The sequence below is a fragment of the Oryzias latipes genome, chromosome 15 (assembly GCF_053564925.1).
Source record: "Oryzias latipes strain Hd-rR chromosome 15, Olatipes_Hd-rR_3.1".
Taxonomy (NCBI): domain Eukaryota; kingdom Metazoa; phylum Chordata; class Actinopteri; order Beloniformes; family Adrianichthyidae; genus Oryzias; species Oryzias latipes.
In genome coordinates this window covers 29,539,920-29,561,799 of record NC_136251.1, presented here as the reverse complement: position 1 = coordinate 29,561,799, position 21,880 = coordinate 29,539,920, and the positions used below count along the sequence as shown (strand labels likewise).

Below are 21,880 nucleotides of genomic sequence, written 5' to 3'. Positions count from 1 at the left end.
AAGGGTTAAAGTGAGCTACACAAATCACTTATTCAAACATGAGACCGCCTACCGGGACTTTTATTGAGGCATCTTATAACTTTAATAACTTGAACTACAGAAGACATATGAAAAAAAAAACGAGGATCAAGAACTTGCTAAAAAAAAAAGTATCCAAGCAAGAATAGTTATTCTGACCAACTGAGTGAGAGCTGTTTATTTCTCTATAGAAGTCTATGGGATTTCAGCTTCCTGGAACCAGCAGGCTCTTCCTGTTTGGAACGTCAGTGAGGAGGGGGTCACTCAGTCTAGTTCTCAAGAATAGTCAACGCTCCATGGAGTATTGATAATGTTAGTAACTACTATTATGTTAGTGGAATACAGTTAAATTCAGATGAATAACATGCTTTTTATTGCTGATGTTTAAGAAGCCAAAACCTTCATTTTATTGATGTTTACCAGCTACCGTCCATCCCACTGTTGTGTTTTCATCAGAAACGTTGCTCTCGGCTCTATAATAAGCTGCTATTGTAACTCAGGAAGGACTTTTGTGAGTTCTGTCACTTTACTTGCTCAGTTTTGCAGAGGAAGTACACATCCTGAATGCAACATGGCTCCCTTTCAAAAACCTCATGGATAAACCATCATCTACAAAGATAAATCAGTGCAGAAGTGGGTAAAAACAGAAAGTCTGTGATAGGATGATGAGATGCTGTTCGGGTCCACATAGGGTTTTTATTTTTGACATCTTCAGAGTGAGACACTCCCTCCGTTTGATGACTTAAACACTGTGTTTCCGACTTATGGTTGAGAAGAAAACAAAACACTGTTCATGTAAGGAATGGCAAGTGGGCTGAGGTCCCTCAACATCAACACAAAGAAGTTAAAACAACATCATTAAATGTGAAAGCCGTGGCTGTCACTGCCGCCTTAAGTAGTTCACGGCTGGGGTTTGGCACCGAGTTGTCCGCAGCTGTCAGGTCCAGGATTTCCAACAACAGTGTCAGACGAGCTGCAGTAACCTAACCTGGCATCCTTTCATGGCTCTGGTATAAAAGCATTGGGCTCCCTGGGAACATCAAACTTTAGAAATCCACACAGGCTTTGCAGAGCAATTTAGCCCCAAAAATATATGCATGTATGGAGTTACTGAAATTTCACATTTAATAGAGCTGCAAACTCATTTTTACACCATTTGGTCAAATTCTGTCCGAAATAATTTTGTGTTTCTGTGCTACCAATGAGAGACCATCGATAAAAGTTTAAGAAGACAATTCCTCAGTATGACATATAAATGTTGACATTAATTTGCAAAAAAAATGACCGTTGTGTTAGAGGTATAGTCACATGCTGGGAGTTGCTGGTTCGTCCTGTTCAAGGGGGGTTGTAGAGAGGAACAGCCTCATCTTGAAGGGGAGCACAGGGGTGTCTACAGTTCCCTTCAGGCTTGTTAAAGACAGAACATAAACATTTTTGCACATGTGCTAAGTGTAGCAGGAAGTATTTGTTAGGCTAATGGAAGTTCCACGCATCTATGACGAATGGGTGACGCTGTCGTACCGTGCCCTTAATTCACACAGAATAGCTGGATCTGCTGATACCAAGTTGTCATTGATCAGTTGATTGATTGATTGATTAAAGTCTGATCCAGGTAATTAACAGAAAAGTATGGGAAGGATCTGGTAGATCTCCAGATCCAGGATTTGGCTGCCTCAGTCAGAAGCCAAACCTCTCGTCTTACCTGTACAGAGAGAACTGAAGTCATTTACACGTTATGACGCTAGCTATACGTTCATGCTGCTGTTCTGTGATCTTGAACTTCAAAATGATTTTGTGTAATTAGAAGCAACAAGAGGTACCTGTAGATGTGGCCCTTCGCCTGACAGTGGCGTGGTTAGGCTTTTGACATTTCCGGGGCTGCTATGCTGTCAGTGCTCCTGAGCAAAGCTCGGAGCTCCTGATGCTCCAGGACGACTATTTATGTGCGAACCTTTGGTTCAGGAGTATGAAAGCTCCTCGGCAGGAAGCCATGAGATTCTTCACTTTTTGATGAATTAACCAGTGTTGGCTCAGTTCTATGCAAAATATTTTCTTTGTATTACTTTAGTAAATTGGTAAACAAGCAGCTTAAAAGTTGTACATTTAGCAAGTTATGTATTCATTTATGTATTAAAAGTGTGAACCGTCTTATTTTGTAAAATAGAAATCTTCTTGTGCTGACGGGTAACAACATCAAAGACGTGCCACACATCCATTTTGCACATTTGACGTAAGAAATTTTGGTCTTTCGTGATACACGCATGATTAATCGTAATTCGGCTGACAGGTCTTTTTGTGAATTTGGTTTTGAGCCGTTAAAATTTTTTGGGTTGGTTGAGAATTGCACAGTTAGCGCATATTTTACGTAGTTTATACGCAATTATGAAAATTTTTGCAAGATGTCTAGTCGAATTTGTGACTTTTAACGACGGTTCCACGTATGGACTTTTCACGCATGTAATACAATGTACAACTTTTCTATCGCATATACAGCGCACATAACACATTAAAATGACAAAATTGATGCACACATAATGAATTACATATAAACACGCAGTAATCACGCACGGTTCATGTTGTATTTGCGTATTGTGTGGCTTTTACTTTGAATTATTTGTTCTTTGCATGGTTTTAACATGGTTATTTTGTGATACATCTGTGAAAATTTCACGTGAAGAACGCAACATTTCTCACTTTTTCCACATACATTCACCTTTGATGACCAATATACCTAGTGGCTGTGTGACACGGCCTTTCCTTAAGGGTTTTTTTTTTTTTACCAGGAACCTGTGACTGATGTCATTCACTCAAACTCCTTCTGTTACTGGAGTTTTTGGGGAATTGGGATCCAAGTAAGCCGCCGGTATTTGATATCATTTTAGTGAGATCTGTCTGGTTCACAGTTAGCTTGGGTATTATGGGTAAAGCGAAGATTATCATCCATGTCCTGAGAACTTGGTTACAGTGTAAGAGTAAGCTCTGGCTCTTTGTTGCCTCCAACATTACTCTGATTGAGACACGTAATCCACCTTCACTGGGGAGTAACCACCGTGGTTGTTGTATACTTCCACCTGACATTTAGCTCAACCAGATTTCTGATTGGCACTTGATTAGCAACTAATCCATGTCATTATGTCTTCAGTGAAAATAGTTGAATAGGATGTGGTGTAAATCACAGAGGTGGAGGGTTTTGATCAGTCCAAAGCTTTGAAAGTGCTGAGAGGAAATTGTTGTTGCCATGGTTACTGCAGCAAAATAGGCGAAAGGAAATTTATGGCTGTGTAGTTTCAAAAACATGTTTGGGTTTGTGTAAAAACAGCAATTCTCACTTTGAGATGATGTGGAAAAATGTTTCGGTTTGAATTGCCCCGCCCCTCTTACGTAAGCTTTTTTTTTTTTTTTAAGGGAAAGTTTAGGTCTGGCAATTCCCTTCTGCTAGATTAGGGCTGATATTCAGGCTGCCAGGTAAAATCCAGCTCACCCCTCCTTCTGTTTTGCCCACCCTACCCGCCTCGTCTGGCTCCAGTCCTGAACTTAACCCTCCAAGGAGAGGAAAAATAATTAGGAGAGAAAATTGCTGCTGACACCATTTCTGAAAAGCAGGGTATTGTAATGAGAGCAGAGCAGGTATTCATTGTGTCTGATGGAGCGATTGAAGCCTTTGGTTTGCAGGCTGCTTTGGAGAAGCCTGGGGAGGGTAGACAGAGCTTTACTGAGTCATTCAATACAAGTGGGAGCTGAGCCTTGAGAGGACGAGGCAGAGGTGTCTTCAACAATGGCTGGAGCCAAGGTTACAGCTGAGTAACTAATTCAAACTGCTCTAGACTGACACACTCAGTCTCACACACACACCCTCATCTCCTTTGTCTTCCTCAATGTGTCTCTCCGTCTGTCTTCTGCTCTCGCTTTTCTCCTTTTATGTGTGCAGAGGAATGCCGTCCAGCCTGCCCTTAGCTATCTTCATTAGGTATGTGGACTCACCGCGTGGTTGTTCTGGGAAGTTTCTCTGATCAGGGCACTAAGAGAAGATGAATAAATGTTTTGTCCCACATAGACCCAGCCGTAAGCAGTGGTAGCCTGCAAGGAGAGATAGATGAGCTACCGACCGTTCTTTTTTTTCCAGCCGGAGCTGAAGAAGTCCAGTCGAGAAGCACATGCCGTAAACTTGGAGCTGCTAATACCAAATGCCCTCTGCCGAGCAGCATCTGTCAGAAGTTAAAGAAAGCTCGTTGCACTTTACACCGTGCATCAAAGCCTTCGTTTACGGAAATCTCTGGAATAATCCACATTACGACTTTGGAAATGCCATCTTCAGAAAATCCTTTTCAACATGTTAGTCAGTTATCTGATTTATTTTAAAGTACTTCATAGGTTGTGATGAAACTTGCAAACTTTCATTTCAATGTTTTACATGTGGCTGCTGTTCTCCATTAAAGGTAAATGGGATTTTTCCCTTAAAGAGTCAACACTACCTTCAGGATGAGGATCCAATGCTATGGAGGAAGGCGCATACATGCCAAGTAAAATCCAATGGTTTAAACAGGAATGTGTTCATCTTAAGCTTTAGTGACATAGACCTGTACACCTGAACGGATCCTGTGGGATTTTGAGTTTCTGGGCCCATGGAGGGTCGTAGAGAGGAGCGGACGCATCTTTAGGCCTGTATGGCCACCTCAATTGGACTGTAATCATGGCTGTTTGCTGCATCACATGCGCATAGTCCTCTGTGATGCTTTTGGTTGTTTTTACGTTATAGTAAAATAAACCTACCATACCTCAATCCAAATGGTATCTTTCATTAACGATACAATCGATTGATTTCACTTTGAAATGATTTTGTAAAGGTATAGGGAGATTCCATTAACAGCTTGCCTCAGACGGATCGTAGGACTGTAAATTGATTTGTCGATTAATCGTTAGCGAGGAGCGAGTACCGGTTTTTTATTGACCGCTTGCAAATGCTGCACACATGCGGTGTGCACTTAAGTGCAAGTATGATGCCCACGCAAGCTATGCTCCAATTGTTTAATTTCCAACAGCAGTAGGGAGCGCGCACCTATCCCATGAACAGCACTTTGCGGCGTCTGGAAGATTTCGAAGGTAGAAGAATTGCTAAAATCCGAAACGACACACCTGCGTTGTGTAAGTCTTCCCTACGGCCTGTCACCGCAGCATGCCTGTAGAAATAAATGTGGTTGAAATGGGTTCCCTGATCAATCTATGACCTTGATTTTTCGTGCGGGCCACCTGCATGTCCGTGCAGATTTAACCATCTCTCTGCTGCAGACAGCGCGTTCCTACCAGGAGTAGCAGTTGTGACTACGACTTTAGCACTTGTTTTTCACTATGACAGCCTGAAAGAGTGTTGGTCTTTGAGGATGACATATTGTTTGTCTCGTATTACTGTTGTGTTGTTTTTTCTCCATCTTCTATACTTGTCATTGTTGTGAATTTTTGTGCAGAAGTGTGTGTGTTTGTGTGTGTGTTGCTGCTGCCTCAGCCTGGATGCTCCTGGGAAAGAAGCCGATTATTTAAAGCCAGTTTGTTAATAGAATTAAAGTTCTTCCGTGATGTTCAATCTGAAGTAAAGCTGAGAGGAGATGCGCTTAATGAGATCCGCCTTTGTGATGTTGCAGGCATCCATAATGTGGAAATCTGCTGGGAATAAAACTGAGATCTGACTTAAATGAGAAAATAAATTGATGGTCAAAATGCATGTGGGTCGGATCTCCACTTATGGGAACTCAGATCTGCTATTAGTTACCTAAGTAATGGACACAAAAAAAAATGGATTCACAATCAAGTTTGGATTGCTTCATGTGGTGTTCTCTCTACAATCGAATTTGGATTTACAAAGTGCATTTTGAAACCTATCTCTGTCTGGACACTTCCTTCCCTTTTTCCTTATGTCTTTCTCAGACATGCAGACCATAAACACAGCTATTACCCACAATGCATCTGTTATATTACTCCAGTAAAACAGGTAAATTAAATCTGCAGCTCTGCAATCCAAGATTCTGGTCACCGGCCAGATCAGTCCAGGCTCTGTTTCCAGGCACCGGGAACAAATTTGTAGCCTTTTAGGTGCTCGCTGTGACACACTGAGGGATATTAGAAAAAAAAGTAGCTTATGCAACATGGAGGAGAGGAGGAGCGGTGAAATGAAAGCTGAATCTTTTATCTACAGGCTATTTTCTTCTTTCAGCGACTGAGCTAAAACACAGAAACGGTTAGGATTTTCCTGCTATAGGTAAGAGATCAGCTGGGCTCAGCGGTGATGAGTGGAATGGTCTGTGCTGGATGGAATCCTGTGGGAAAACTGTCAACTAGAAGAGGCCAGCATTACTTCTCTCTAACTTGTCTGGCTCTCTATGAGCATAAAAAGATCAGAGTTGAGTAGAGAGGAGCACTGAACAGTTTTCTTGCTTCTGAACAGTTTTCCCTTCCTGCTTTCCAACTGTACAAAGCTGCTGCTTTTTTATCCGTCTTTCATTTATACCGAATTCAAATAAAGTCCTTGCTATTTACTCTTATTTTAGCATTAGTGGCCTTGAATGACGGGATGTCTGCTTCACTGAAGATCTTTCTGCAGGTGGCGCCTTTCACAGGCAGCTGTTAACTAGCAGCCAATTACAGAAAACCCCTTAGCACACCAAAATGCCTGCTTTTTGGGATAAATGGGAATTTGTAAGTGTACTTTTTTGGCATTTCTCTGTTGCAATTGGAACCTTTTTTTTTAAAAGAATTTTCAAAATAACATTATAGCACGAAAGAAAAATCCAATATCACTTACCTAAAGCTAAAAGAGGGACCGTTCCTCGCTGTTCTTCTGTCTGAAGGAGAAACTGCAATTAGATGATTTATCTAAATGTGATTAAAAATGCTTCAGAGGTTCTGGTTCTCGCGCTTGAGAAATTTTAGGCAGCAATTGTGATGCAAATGAGTGTCTGATAATCGTTGCTTGAGCGGTGGATATTATAGAAATGCCCAGCATACATCTGCTCTGCGTGGTGTTAAGTGGCTTTCATTGTCACTGCAGTGATCTCTGCAAATCCACATCACTGTCAGGCTCATGTTACTGTTTTTTGTATTTTTTTTTTGAAAACCCATCAGGATTCGTCTCTGTCAACTGCCTGTCTCTCAGTCCATTAAAGATGATTGATGGAGCCTGAAAAACCCTCCGCCCAGCTGTTGGTACAAACTCTTCCCGGAGATTTTGAAAGGAGCTAGAAAATGGGCCGTCCCTCATCAAAAGGCCTGTTGTCTGTGTTGATAATGTGTGAAGATACCACATAAGCAATATAGAGCTCGTCCTCCCTTTTTTATAAAAGAAAATAGAGATGAAAGTATTGATTAGAGTGTTGAGCTGCAGTTTTCAGAGGGATGTTCGAACATCTTGCACGGCCACCAAGTCCAAAAACGCTTCCCATTGTCCAGGTGTTGGCTTACCTGTCTCCCTTATCATTTAATGGGTTGTGAGGGTTTTTACAGGACTACTTTATGATGTTTCATAGTGATTGATAAGCAGCTCTTGGAGAGATGTCAGGCTTTCAAAGGCAGATAATGTGGATTTCTATCTCTCTGCCTTCTTCCGTAAGATGCGCTATCAATCACGTTCATCACGCCCTTAACCTGGTAAAATTAAAACCTTCGGGGGGGGGGGCAGGGTCCATTGGTCTTCACGGAACCGGAACACACACATCAAGAGGGAGCGTGACAGAATCAGACCGCCGCTCCAAATCATAACGGGCTCACCGCAGGGAGCCGGGCAGAAAATACAGTTAATGATCTGGCTGCATATTGCTGTTGACAGAGGAGAGGGATTACAGGAAGAACAGTCTCATTTTCACCACGCGCAGAGGCGTTATTAGATCCTCAGCCAGCTAATTTCATTCCTGAGCATGTCAATATTTACCAGCATCGGGCGTATTGCACTACAGCAGACATCGTCTCCCTACAGAGAGGACAACCGGAGTCTGGGAAACCCTTTAACGAAATAAAACATGACGAATCAAAGCCAAACCATTTGGTTGTTTTTCACTTGATAAAATGAACAAAGTGCTAATTAGCCCAGCTTGCTTCAAGCATGTGATCGTCTTCTTTTGTTCCCCTGAGCTTACCTTGATTTGTGTGTCTTTTGTGTTTCAGTGGACGGCTGCATACACAAAGCGGCAGGGTCCTGCCTGTATGAGGAGTGTCTCTCTCTTAAGGGCTGTGAGACCGGCAAAGCCAAAATCACCTGTGGCTACGATCTCCCTGCAAAATGTGAGTACCACCAGTTTGGAACATCTCCCTGATTGCTTCATAATATCCACTCCAGCTCCTGCGGTGAAGCTGCTACCATCCAGGCTAGATCCTCATGGCCGGATGGGGGGGGGGACTGTGCTTTTCTGAGACATTTCAGTCATTTTATTGTCAAGCAGCATCTTTATTGACCTTTTTAGACATCTTATTGAAGTTGATCGGTCTAATTTTGCTCTGGTTTCAGTAAGGTCCTCTTTACGGGATCTTTTTTTTCATTTCACATTTATTTATTCAAGTTAATTTCACATTTAAACAAGGTAAACGAGATCACGAGGGGGTAAAAAAGAAAAGTATTCAGTCAGCCACCGATTGTAGAAGTTCTCCCACTTAAAAAGATGAGAGAGGCCTGTAATTTCCATCATAGATAAACCTCAACTATGAGGGACAAAATGAGGAAAAGTAATCCAGAAAATCGCATCGTCTGATTTTTAAAGAATTTATCGGTAAGTTATGGTGGAAAATAAGTATTTGGTCAAAAGGAAAAGTTCAACGGAATACTTTTTTATGTACCCGTTGTTTGAGAGAGAATAAGTTACCCGGCCGTCCCCCACACATCGTCATTTACATCTAATGTCCCAATGTCAACACATAGATCTCATTGGACCATGAACACCTAAATCTTCTTTGGCTTCTATAATATTTGAATATATCTGCATATTTTTCTAATGCTAACACTAATTTAAATAATTACATTGAATTATCTAGTTAAGTCAACCATTTTATTCACAAGAAGCATCTTGGTCATTGTGAAGTATTCATATTTACCTCCAAATGTGTCCTGTCCTTTCACTGTCCTCATCTGGGATTAAGTAAACATGTTTATCATTATGCTCTGGTATTCATTTGTTTATTCATCCTCCATTTCTGTGTCAGTGTTTCACTTAAAGAGGTTTTAGTGTGTAAAACTTGAGCTTCTTTCCATTCTGGTCAGTGATTCTCAATGCTTTCAACAGATACAGATGTTCAATATAGCTGCTGTATGCATTAAGACACATCTAATACGAAATATACAATACGAAGTAATGGGAATGTTACAAGTCTTTCATTTGGATGCTTTTATGCTTCACTCATTCCCAAAATAAATCAATCAAACTCATTTAATGAGAAAAACCTTTTAAAGAAATGATTGACAGAAAATATTTGACCAGTTCTTTAAATGAAGATGTGCATCGACCACATTTCTGTTTTTAATTTCTCCTTTCTTTCACTGTCTTGAGGTCCATGATTCTCACACAGCACGCATCCATAAAATCATGTTGCATGTAAAACAGTTTTATTTACATAATGTTTATAAAGTGAGACTCAATCCACCCGACAAAAAGGTCTAAGAAGAATAAAACCAGATGTGACAGAAGCAGAGTAATGTGTGGTCAAATAAGACGGTTTGGATGTTTAATTTAATCATATTTTAATAGTTTAAAATATATGAACATGTCAATATAATAAATTGTCAGTCCCTGGAATGTGTTTTTCCACAATCTGTAGACAAATGGATAGAATTATCATTTGGTTTCTTCGGTTTTTACTAGTCAGACTGTAAATGATTTTTTATCTTGTTTTTGTACGTTTTTAATCATCAAAGGATTTTACGCCGCTTCATCTGACGACTGTAAGCCTTTAATCCTTTTGTTTAGCTACACCTCGACATCCGGTATGAAGACATGATTGGACTTTTTCAAATTTATGACAAACTTGAGTTAAAAAGATCCCGTCAGGATGAACAGTCTGTGGAACTCGGTCGACACAAGCGTCCCAACAGTCCTAACCTAACCCTGAAGGATTTTCTGTGAGACAGTCGAGAGAAGACGCTGATGCTCAGATAAATTTAGTCTGTGTTAATAAAGCATGTCCTAAAGATGTCAAACAAATGGAGCAGATAAACTCTGATCCCGTCCTGCAGGGGGCCGTCACTCCACCGGCTCTGAAGGCAGGCTCGACCCGAGAACCCTCAGGGTCATCTGGAATCATCTTAGTAAAGTTTCTCTCTTTGCTTTTTTGGGGAGTTGTGTTGGATTTAGTGTTTTCCTCTTCCAAAATCTTTTTCATACCTTGTAAACAAAGTGATATATACCTGAATAACTAATGAGGGCTACCTTTGCATGTCGCACACTATTATTGGCTGAATTGTTTACATACTTATCTTTTTTTGAAATAAACTCAAACAGATGTACTTTCAAACATTTAATTTTGTACTGACAAATCTCCCGTGAGAGATAATCCACTACATATGTGTGTATAAACATGTACATAAAGCACATATAGTAAGCATGGACATGTAGTTTTAGTAAATTATTTTATCTATTTTAAAGGTAATGAAGAAACTATCCTCATTACCTTTTTCTGAATCACTGTTTGTTTTGGTTTGATCATGATGCAAAGATGCTTCTGCGAATGGCTTTATCCCATTTATACCATGTTCATTTTCTGAAAAATAAATATTAAACCAATTATCAGTAATAAACCTTGTTGTCTTGAACCTTTGAAGTCCCACTTCAATCATACTTCTTGCTATTATAAAATCCTTCCCAGTGGTCTTTTACTTATTATTATTATTATTATTATTATGCAGTTTTTAGTCAAAATCAAAAAGCCTGTGTCATTTTTAGGGCATATTCTGCAGCACGGCAGGAGTTTATCAGAAATTCTCCTCTGGGTTGTGGGTGGGTCTGTTGGCGCAGAAATTGGCTTTGGCTAATTTCCCGTCAAACCTTTGTTTTCGGTCTCGCCCACTAGCTTATAGCCCCTCACAAGCCCAAGCTAACATATCAGAGTTATCCAGCTGTACAGCTTTGAGCCAGATGGCAGCTCAGATGAGAAAAATGAAGATGTTAATGGATCTATTTGTCTGCAAATGGATGCATCCGTATTAGAGCGGAGAGGGGAGACTTTCGCCCTCCCATGGCAATCGCTGCGTCCCAAACCCGAGCTTTTTCATAGCGCTGCTTTTTGTCCGGAAATACTCAGAATCCCACTTTTCATCTAAAATTCTTTTATATATGTCCTCCATCATGAGAAAAATAGTACAAGAGCATTTTATTGGAGTGGGTCTTTAGATCATTTTTCATAACAAGTGAAGTGTTTAATACGCTGTGCGACACGTTGTCATGGTAACGCCTTCCGAACCTTCCCTCTGCTGCAGCGGAGGAAAGTGGTATATCCGCTAAACCTCATGCTAAGTTGTCCAGAGCATCATTTGGAGCATCAAAGTTCACCTCTTGCCACCTGCTTTTGTCCAGACAAGCAAAAGTTGGACTGGGACTTCTTCTTTAGGTGACTGTTATCGGCCTGCAGCCAATCAGAATCCAGCATTTTCCCAGAGGATGGTAAAATACGGATTTAATGATGTCAACATGGAATTAATAAACCAAAAATGCTTCAGTGAGCTCTGAAAACCGGTCCAACTCCACGGTCGATCTCAAAACTGGCTCGTCCTTTATTTTTATTTTTTTAAGGGAGGGGTTAGATGAGTTGATGCAATCAATTGCAAAAAGGGCCCCCCACCCCCCGATTTTGACAAGAAAATGACTCTCCATGAGATGTCACTAAGCAGTTTAGACTGTGAATCCTAGCGGCAAATGAGCCTTTCTTTTAGGAGGGCTGCGCACATGTGGTGCTCATTACTGCTGAGCATGTCCAAGATTATTAATCAATGACAGTAATTACTCACCTTCCACTGCACAAAGCCTCCAAAAGAGGAAAAATTGTATCCGTTATAATAATTTGGCCTGGAAATGATCAGGTTGCTCTTTTGTTGAAATCTGCTCATGGGTTTCTGGGCAAATGAAGATGTGTTGTTGGGAGAAACAGATGATTGGGGGATGCAGAGGGGTGAGCAGAACGCTAATGTCACTGTGAGGAAGCGCACGGTCAGGCAGAAATCTGTGGAATTGATGAATATTTAACATCTACAGGCCCCAAAGCGGAAAACTTTTTCTTCACTAAAGATTTAAAATTACAGCCATTACTTTTTCATTTTGTAAAATCAAAGCGATTACTTGAACCGCAATACATCTTAGGACATTATAGGGCATTTTAATGAATTCACACCACATTTGGTTTCATTTTCATTCAATCAGTTGTTTTTTTATTTGATATCCTATTTTACCTTTTAGTTAGTATGTTTACTGTCCAAGGTGGATTTAAAGGAAAATAATGTGACGTTTTTCTGCTGCACATCCCAACTAAACACAACATTGAACAGAGAAAAGCAAACCATCCTAACAGTTATTTATCTGAGTCGTGTTTATAAAATAAATGAGATTTACCTTACTTTGCACAAACACACACAGGTGGATGTATTTCATATATAGTGGCGTTACTCTAACTTTGCATTTAAGATGTTTAATCAAATCCAAACAGACGTTTGAATAATAACAAATATGCGGCTTCAAATGATTTTATAGGACTCAATGATTTCTTTAATTATCACCTAGTTATCGTTGAGACACGATTCTTTTCACCCCATTCTTCATCAGACGCTTGGTTTTACCACAAACCAGGTGTGTCTGCTGCTTTACCGTACCTGCACCTGTGCTAATAATACTAATCATCTGTTGGAGATGCATCCTCCTTCTGCATAACCCGTGAGAAATCCTTCCCATGAACTAGTTCATTCAGGAGACGGCGGCGTCTGCTGGGCGTTTTTCATCCAATCGCAACGAAGCGGCTTCTGTGGGCAAAGGACGCGCAGCCTCTTCTGATCAAATACGCTAAAGAGCATCGTCCGTGTGTTTTCTGCTTGTGTAACGCGATGCTTTTAGACCACATGACCGTTTCTGTAACCCACTGGGCAGCCAGTATGAGTTCATCTCCCCACAGAAAGACAAAGCCTGCTTTAAACAAAACTTACTCATTGATTGATTTGGTTTATTTCAAGAACTTTCAAAAATAAAATAAAAAGAAGAAAAGTACATAGAGATATTGGCATATTTAACTAGATATTAAACTAGATATTAGTTAATGAATTAAAAATAAAAGAATATGATAACGTAATTGCTCTAATCAGAGCATATTTCCACTTATACAGACAGCATATTGAATGATTTCAATCTGATTGTAAAATAGAGTTTACGCAGATGTGAAGATGCACAACTGCAGATGCTTGGAATAATTTGAATCTGATTATCTGATTAAAGAATTGATTGAAAATTAATAGTTGAACTTAAATCTAAAGTAAAAAATTCAAAGTCCATAAAAACAAAAAACAAGTTTGAAGTGAAGCTGCTCAGTGTTGAGGCACACTTCATAAATGTCATTTGGTCTCCTCAGCTCACCTCATTCTCAGGACAGAGTCCCCCACACTCCTTCTGTCTGTGAGGGTTTTCATCTGCCACCTCATTCTGCCACTTTTTATACGGCATTTAAAGCTTCAGCTGTCCGTCTATAAACGAAGCCTGGTCAAATCCAAGATTGAATTAGAAAGAAAAGAGTGGAAGAAGGAAAAGTTGAGCATTTGATGCTAAAAAACAAGGTCAACCTTCAGGTTTGGTAGAAGAGCTGAGGAGTTTTTGATTTTGGTTTTAAAAAAACGCCTCTTTTCTCCTCCTTAATGAATTCACAGCTCGTCTGTAGTTGTAAGGAGGAGAATAAAAACCTGATTTGACTACTTATCTTTAAAGGTTTTTATTTTTTTGTGGTATTTTTCTTCCTTTTTTTGTTATTTGTGCTTCCTTTGTTGGCTGGCTTGTCAGTCTTCCAGGCCTCTTGAGGACCGGAGTAATTTGGTAATTTGGTCTAAATGGTGATACTGTAATTATGTGGCATCAGCTGCCTGGCTGTCAGAGGAATGGCCAACGGTCATTCATCACCAGGAAACTAGATGGGGTTTGGTGTGTGGGGGGCATCGCTACTGGCTGAGTAAACACTTGCAGGAAGGAGAGCAGTGGTCCCTCCTAAAAAATGGCTGAAAATAAGGGGTGAGAGGCCTGCTGGATGGATGGATGGGCTACAAAAAGCATTTCTAGTCTGTGTGGTCGGCTGGTTTTTCATCTGTATGGGGTGTGGGGGGGCATCAAGGCATTCCTGAGCTCTGTTATTGGTACCGATTTATTGGGAGGAGGATTGTCGAGTGACAACATCTTTACTTCGGTCCAGTCTGTACGTCAAAAAAGCAAATCCCATCCGACCTGGGGTTAATAAAAGCGGCTTTTACCAAATGTTAGTCGTTAATAAGTGATGCCACTTTTATATTTCAGGGGTTAATCATAATTTTATTGCAAAAAGATGAACTAATTTTTCAGGAGGTTTTAAACAAATAAGTTGATATATACAATTATTGTGAAAAAAACCTTCTTGTTTTTTTTGTTATTTTCTTTGAAGCAGTTAAGACAGAAAAAATGTGAAGCAGTGCCTCTGCCATGTATTATTTGATTTTTTATAATGTTGTGAGATTTTATTTTGGTGCCCTACAAATGTTTGTTATCATACTTATTAAATGCATGTTTGCATAGATGGAGAATCTGCACAGTTTAGGTTAAAAAACTAGTTTATTATAAAATAATACCAAAAAAAAGTCACAATTAATGGACCTCTGTGCACACGACAAATTCCATCTCATCTTCTACTTTTTTGTTGAATTACTTAACTCTAAATAAATAAAGTATTTTATTATATAAGACAAGTCAAGGCTATTTTTCAATCATATATTTACATTTAAAGTTTTTATTTTCATTGTTTCATCAGTTTTGACTCCGTTTAGGTTGACTGCTGTGTTTGGAAGATTGAGTCCTTCGCCTAAACATCGCTGTAGCAGCGTTAGGATGGGTTCCAGGTTTCGTAGTGCAACTAATGCTCGCATACAACATTGCCATTTATTGCCCAGGGACAATAACACACAGCTTATGGGCAACGCGTGCATGTCTCCTCTGCTGACAGTGTTGCTCGTCTTAGGAGGAAAGGCAAAGTTTTCATCTGATGGATTTGTTTACCTCTCATCCCAGACTAAGGATAAAAACTAATTAAGAATAGACAGTTGCAGACTCCTGTAGTGCCATTTTCACGGCTAATTATGCATGAATACAGGCAGCCTAAATAGTTGCTCCCCAGTCTTTGATGTTCTTTTCACTAAATTGCTATGGTTACTTCCGCTCATTAGGCTTTTAAGATTGTAAATGTTGACAGGTTTTGTCTTTTTTTCTTTTTTTTAACCTTCTTTCCTCTCAGAATCCCTCTGAACAGATACAAGGGAATTGTAGACTTGAATCTATGCAGTCATGGGCGTTGTGAGTATCCGCTTTATTTAGTTAGCATTGATGGGTGAATTTAAAGCTTTACTGCAGTCGTTCACCTTCCTGTAAAAGTGTGTTAAGCTTTTCATAGACCCTAAAGAGAGGTGGGACCAGCAGAGACACCATGTCCTTCAAGCAATGTTGTCGTGCTGCTGGTTAGTCTGAATCAATATTTATGACCTTTGGTAAACAGACGTTTGGGCTGTGTCCGAATTCATTCAATACTCGCTACTTACTGCACTACACAGGGCATCCGCCATTTTTTGGAGCGTCCAAATCTACAATTTTAAAATCCAAGACCCTGGAAATCTCCTAAAAATCTTCAAAAAAATCATCGATACTCACTGGTTTGGCAAATATAGACCACAATGCAATGCATTTGAATGAGGGAAAAAAAGTGTGGTCATTTTATTTTTATAAATCATCAGTTTTCATCCTGACAGGCGGTGAATAGTTTCCACGAAATGTTCCTATTTATTAGTTTTTGTACTTTGGTAAATTTTCAACATAATATTTGGTATTTAAAAAAACATAGTGAGCATGCGTCCAAACCACACTAATCCAGGACACTGTGTAGTCCGGCACTATAGACCGTTTCTTCGGCGCTACAGGTAACAGCGGATGACTGAATGATCTATTTTTAAAATTGTGTCATATATATGTATATATATTATTTAAGGATTAAGCATTATATATAAGCATTAAGCGAGGCAAGGACCAGAGATAAGTCAGTCTGACTTTATCAACTGCATTCACTTTAGTTCTTGAACTTGTTTGTAACATGCTACATGTTAGCCACGTCAGAAGCATTGGTCGCGTTAGCGTGTTCACAATACCCACAACTCTCAATCCTGTTTGCAACGCGTAAAAAAACAGACGGATTCCTCCAAAACTAACAGTATTGAAGTGTTTTTCTTACCATGAAAATAAGTGTTTTGTTTGCAAACGGAGGGCTAACCTTGTAGTCGAAGGTAGATACCTTCAAAAGTCTAAACAACAGTTTAGTCTGTAAATTCAACACGCTTAAGCTTTTTTGGACCAAAAAGACCTCAGTGAGCTGAGATTTGGAACTCCAAAAAAGAGAGTCCAACTTGAACAGGAAGGTCATGCTGATCTAGTAGAAGTTGCTTCTGTTTATGGTCGTCTGTGGTTGATGCTTTCTGTCGGCTGCAGGTGCAAACAAAAAGATGCAGGGATCCAAAGGAAGCCACGTCAAATGTCAATACAGAGACATGAAAGCGTGATGTCCAGAGAATTAAGCGATTCACTTCAAAGAAAAAACCAAACAGTCTGGAAAGATGGACGCATAATGAGCCAAAGAAATGTGAAATTCCACGCAGAGAAACCAAACATGAACAATCATCAATCCATCAGATGGAGAAAATGAGATCACAGTGGTTTATGGAGAAGCAGTCATGGACTGTAAATGATGATAAAGTGATGCAACGCAGTCTGCAGTGGTCAAGGAGATTATGTCATGCTTTTGTTGGAGGCGCTGTTCTTTGACATACGACTGCCTGGTGTGTTTTTGTTCTTCCATCACCGAGCCTCCATTTCCGGGGTTGTTTAAAGGCCCTGCAAAGTGAGGGATGGCGGGGTGGCGTGTAGTTTTTATGGTGATCACCTTGAGTCGTAGCCATGGCTAGAAGAGCCGGCGGTGTAATGGATCTGCTGGGAGCCCTCAGCTTTCACAGATTTATGAAAGGATCCGTCGCCTGCCTGCGTTTTCCACAGACCAAGAAACACCGATGAATAATGTCACAGAAACGATCCAAGATGGTAGATGAGCAGCGTTATGATCAGCACTGTGAGCTGACAGCGCTCTGACAAACAACACTCAGTGATGCTGTTCTTGCACTTGTTACTGATCGACTGTTTACTTATCCACTACTTAAGGACACATTTTGGAACCAAATATGACACCTTGGATTTTTCATGGGAAATAACCTTCTGCTATTGCAGAATTGGGTGTGAAATGATCTCCCCGTGACATGTACACACAGCTACACACAAGCAATTCTGCATGTCACAAAGTGTGCGCTGAAGGGGAGCGGGGGCATGCTGGTAAAGGTCCCCTCTGTGCGACTGGCGTTTAGTTTGGCAGGGCGAGCAGGGGAGCGTCCGGATCAAGTTTCCCCCTCCTGCTGTCTAATTATTGACCCATCTGGTATTGTCGTTTCAATTGTTTCAATTATGATGGCACTGGTGTTGCTCAGCACCCTGGCGTCAAGGCATTCATAATTCATGCGTAACACCCTGGACTCCACTCAGAGCTGTGGGTTTGAGCTGAATGTCAATACTGCCTCGTGCCCCCAGTGGAGCAGGGGATTGTCTGTATTGACAGCAGAGCAGATAAGGAGAGCAAAACCAACTGCTGCCAAAGACAGTGGATACTGATGCTATCATGGAGCTTGTAGGCGACAAGAGTGTGTGTTTGTATGTGTGTGTGTGTGTGTGCATCAGTGAGAAGTGAGCTGTCTTCACAGGTTGTGTTTGCTGTCACCCAATATGTGGCCTCATTATTGTCACCCCCAGACCCTAGAATCAATATTGTTCAATAACTCATGAACCGCAGACACGGCATTGTTTACGGGGAAATGAGAGCCAGCCAAGGGTTAACTCTCGTCAGCGCTTTGACCACGACGGCTCCGAGGCGGAGAAGGAGCTCCAAGTTAATCAAGAGGAGAAAACGGGTTCAGAGTGTGTCAGTGTTCATTAGGAGGTGTTAAGATGGGATAAAAGAGAGGGTCATACTTTTTTGGCGTCTTGCTTTATTGGAGGTGAATCAGGGAGGGGGAGTGTGTGACATCTATAAAACGTGTCATTACTGGATGCCAGTGGCAATTGTAAAAGATTTCCGAGCTTGGGGAGGGTTTAACAGGTCTTGTGTTATTGTGGGAGCAGGCCTGCCCCCACCAGTCCTCTCTAACCAAATGGTTAGTTAGTTAGTCAGGTCTGGTTGGTCAATGGCCATCAACAACCCCCTGCCATCGTCTTCTGTTCCCAGCAATCCTTTCTAGACCCTCCGGTCTGTTTGACGTCAGCCTCCAGATTCCTTCTCCTCGTGTTCCTTGGTCTTCCTCGTTTTCTCCTCCCCTGGGGGATCCAGGTGGGGGCCTGACGAGTGATGCTGTATGTTGGTTTCCTCAGGGTGTGGCCGATCCAACGCCATCTTCTCCTGAGCTCTTCTTCCACTGGCGCATGGTTAGTCCTTTGCCAGAGCTTCTTGTTCTGATTGTTTCCAGCCAGTGGATCTTGAGGATTCTTCTTGGAACATGAATTGATCGGAATCTCTTGATGGTAGTTTTGGTTGTCCTCCATGTTTCAGCTCCTTCCAGCAGAACAGATTGGCTGTTAGAGTTGAACAGACAAATCTTGGTGCATGTTGTGATGAGGTTGGATCTCCAGATGTTCTTGAGGTTTGATTTAGGATTCCCTCGCCTTTCCAATTCGGGTTTTTGTGCTTGTAGAGTTGGTCTTCAGGATCTTGGCCTTTTCTGTTGAAATGTCAGGAAAAATCATGCTTATGCAATCTGCATGAGCACTCAAAAACTTTTTTTTAAAAGCTTTAAATTCTAAATATTTGCTTATTTTCATCCAAGTATGCTACACATTTCTTTGCATGTAAAGTTTTTCAATCTCCATCATTATCCTTCTTAGTTTTAATGATTTGGCACTAGTGGAGCCATGTGACTCATCAGAATTCAGACAGTGACCTTACCCAGCAGCTCACCTTTAGTAGCGGGGGTGATCATACACACAGCGGCCTCCTGGCCTTCAGCTCTGCGGTCACGCTGGATGTGCATAAAATAAGCTGCCGGAGCCGTGACATGACCGATTTCATTCTGAAAATACGTCTTTGAAGACCTCAGCCTACAAAAGCTAAATGATGCCCACAGGGGGGGGAACTTCACAGTGCAAATATTAACCCCCCCCCCCCCCCCCCCCCCGCTCCACATTCAAGGACATATGTTAAAGTAAAAAATGAAATTTTCTCTGGTTCTCACTTTAACAGACGTCTGATACTGAAAACAACTCCTGGATATTAAGATTTGTTACCTTGTATGAATCTCAAAGATTAACCAGTTTTCCAACATTTGTTGTGGCCATCTTTAGAATTTACATTGTCTATTAATGCTCTTATAAACTGTAAAGCATATTCCTCATAGAATTCAGCTGTGTTTGCTTCACTGAAGCAGCAGCTTTTTTTGTTTTTATGGCCTTTCTGTTGGTCTGAACTTCATTCTTCTGCCTGTCCTTAAGCTTTGTTTCCTGTTTAGATTGACACAAAGCCTTCAAGTTCTCAGAAGTGTCCAGCATTCACGTCGTTGTGGTGGTGCGCCTGGAATCTGGCTCCAAACTGAACAGTCGGTTAGCACCGATATTGCTCACTATGTTTCTTCCCCCAGTAACGTTAGGTTGGGGCTGTAAGCTGGCAGAACAGCGTCTAATAAGCGTGTCATAAGTAGGGGTGGTTTTACTCCACGCCAACAGTCCCTCCCACAACTTGGAAGTGAATGTCGCTCCGCAGAAACTAGCTTTTTGATATTTATCTAAAAACGGCATCATCGTATTTAAAGACCACTGGGAACACTTTGTAAATGGATCAAAAGAGGATGAGAGTGGGACTCTAAAGTATTATTCTTTTATGATGGTGAGCTTTTGGTATCTAATACTGCATTTGAGCGGTAGAATGTACCACGCGAAGCGCCGGAGTCCCAGCTGCAGCAGTGCTGTTGAATGGAATGGTCTTCAGGCAGATTTTTCATAGAGGCGCACGCATTACTCTGTGTGACATCGCATGGACTGCGTGTAAATCGAGGAAATGACAGGAAAACATCCCGTCTGCGTCGGAAACTTTGAGCAGATCTGCTGGTGAAGAATCTAATAAGCTCCGGCTCACTTGTTACTCGTGACAGCGAGGCTCCGACACCACAGGAAGGCTGGAATAGATCAAAAATGACGACAAGACGAGCGATTGTACAATAGTGGAAACATTATTTTTCTTTTGATGTAGGACACAAAGCCAGCCTGCTGTCACCCTCTCCTGGCATAGCGACACATGCACAGCTGCACACCCCACCCCTTAACTCATCCACCTCCTGCTCCGGGGCCATCGATCGGGAGCTGTCACGCTCTCAGGGGGAGCAGTGTGGGCTTCTTCCCTAGCACAGCATTGCCCTTCCGAGGTAGATTTGCAGAGCTGCAGGAGGTTCAGAGGAATGGGGGGCTGCAGTGTGAGCGGTTGAGGTGGGTCGCTGATGTTTGTGTGGTGAGCAGATGCTTTCCTATGGATCGCTTCATTAATATCCCAGAACAGAAATCTGAGGGGCCGCTGCAGACTAATTAGCCTTGTCTGACCCTTGCATCTCAAAGATGCTGCTTCTCTCCAGTTCTACCAGATGTACTGAAAAAAAAAACCTTAGCGCCACCCTGACACACAATCTCTGCCTCTGGGGAAAGTTGTCGCATTCGGAGTCTGTGGTACAAAAATTTCAATACTTACGAAGGACCGCCCTGAAAACTGTCCCTCCGTCGTCGCTTACCTGTCTATGTTCATCGCGGTGCACGTTTTTGTACAGTGATAAGCGATGTGTGCGACTCCTAGCAGGCAGCTGGGACAGTGTAGCACAATGGAAGTAGTGTGTGTGCTTTGTGCCAAGAGACAAGAAAGCCACCCCTCATTAGTATCATCTGTGTCCCCAGATGGCAGGGTCAGGGTCGGAGGGAAACTTGATGAAAGGACTTGTCCCACAGGGTGACACTCGTTCTGCTGCACAATATACTCTGGAAGCTTCTCAAAGTTTGCAGCTCTTACAGGTGATTCTATGGCTTTAGTTGGATTCAAAGAGGGGAAGGAAGAGATTTCGGTGTTTTCAATCCTGCTTTAAAGCCATGTACCCACTCTGCAACCTGATTAGTTTAACAAGGCGATGTGTCAAAGAACAAAAAAGTTAACTTCAGAAGGTGACATTCCACAGGTTGATTGAAAAACCGCGTAATTACTTTGACACCTGCTTTTCCCAAACGCAGTTTCGCTTTTGACCTAAAATATTTTCAGACAGGTTGACTTATATTTTTTATTTTTAAAGCGATTCAATATTTTAAAGTCCGGGTCCAGCAGAAAGCCAGGCTGCCTTGGGTCAAGGCTCAGCTCTGTGAAGGAAGGCGTAAGCGATCTCCTCTGTGGCCTCTGGAAAAATGGCTGCAAGAACGGATAATGAGTGCTTTTACATTTTACCTTGAAAACTCACCAAACTGCTCTTATACCAATTAAGAGCTTGTTTTTCACTGGAGTGGCCATGATCATATCTGACCTTCCAATTATTTTT

The 21,880-nt window shown here is 41.4% G+C and overlaps 1 protein-coding gene across 4 annotated transcripts in view; it reads left to right on the top strand.

Annotated features, from left to right (window-relative positions):
* macrod2 (mono-ADP ribosylhydrolase 2) overlaps window positions 1–21,880 on the top strand; it is a 427,772-nt gene that overhangs the window by 141,328 nt on the left and 264,564 nt on the right. For all 4 annotated transcript variants that reach the window (XM_078931417.1, XM_023963152.2, XM_023963153.2 and 1 more), the window contains exon 5: window positions 8,167–8,283. In XM_078931417.1, coding sequence (XP_078787543.1) covers window positions 8,167–8,283 — 117 coding nt within the window. The remainder of the gene's footprint in view (window positions 1–8,166; window positions 8,284–21,880) is intronic.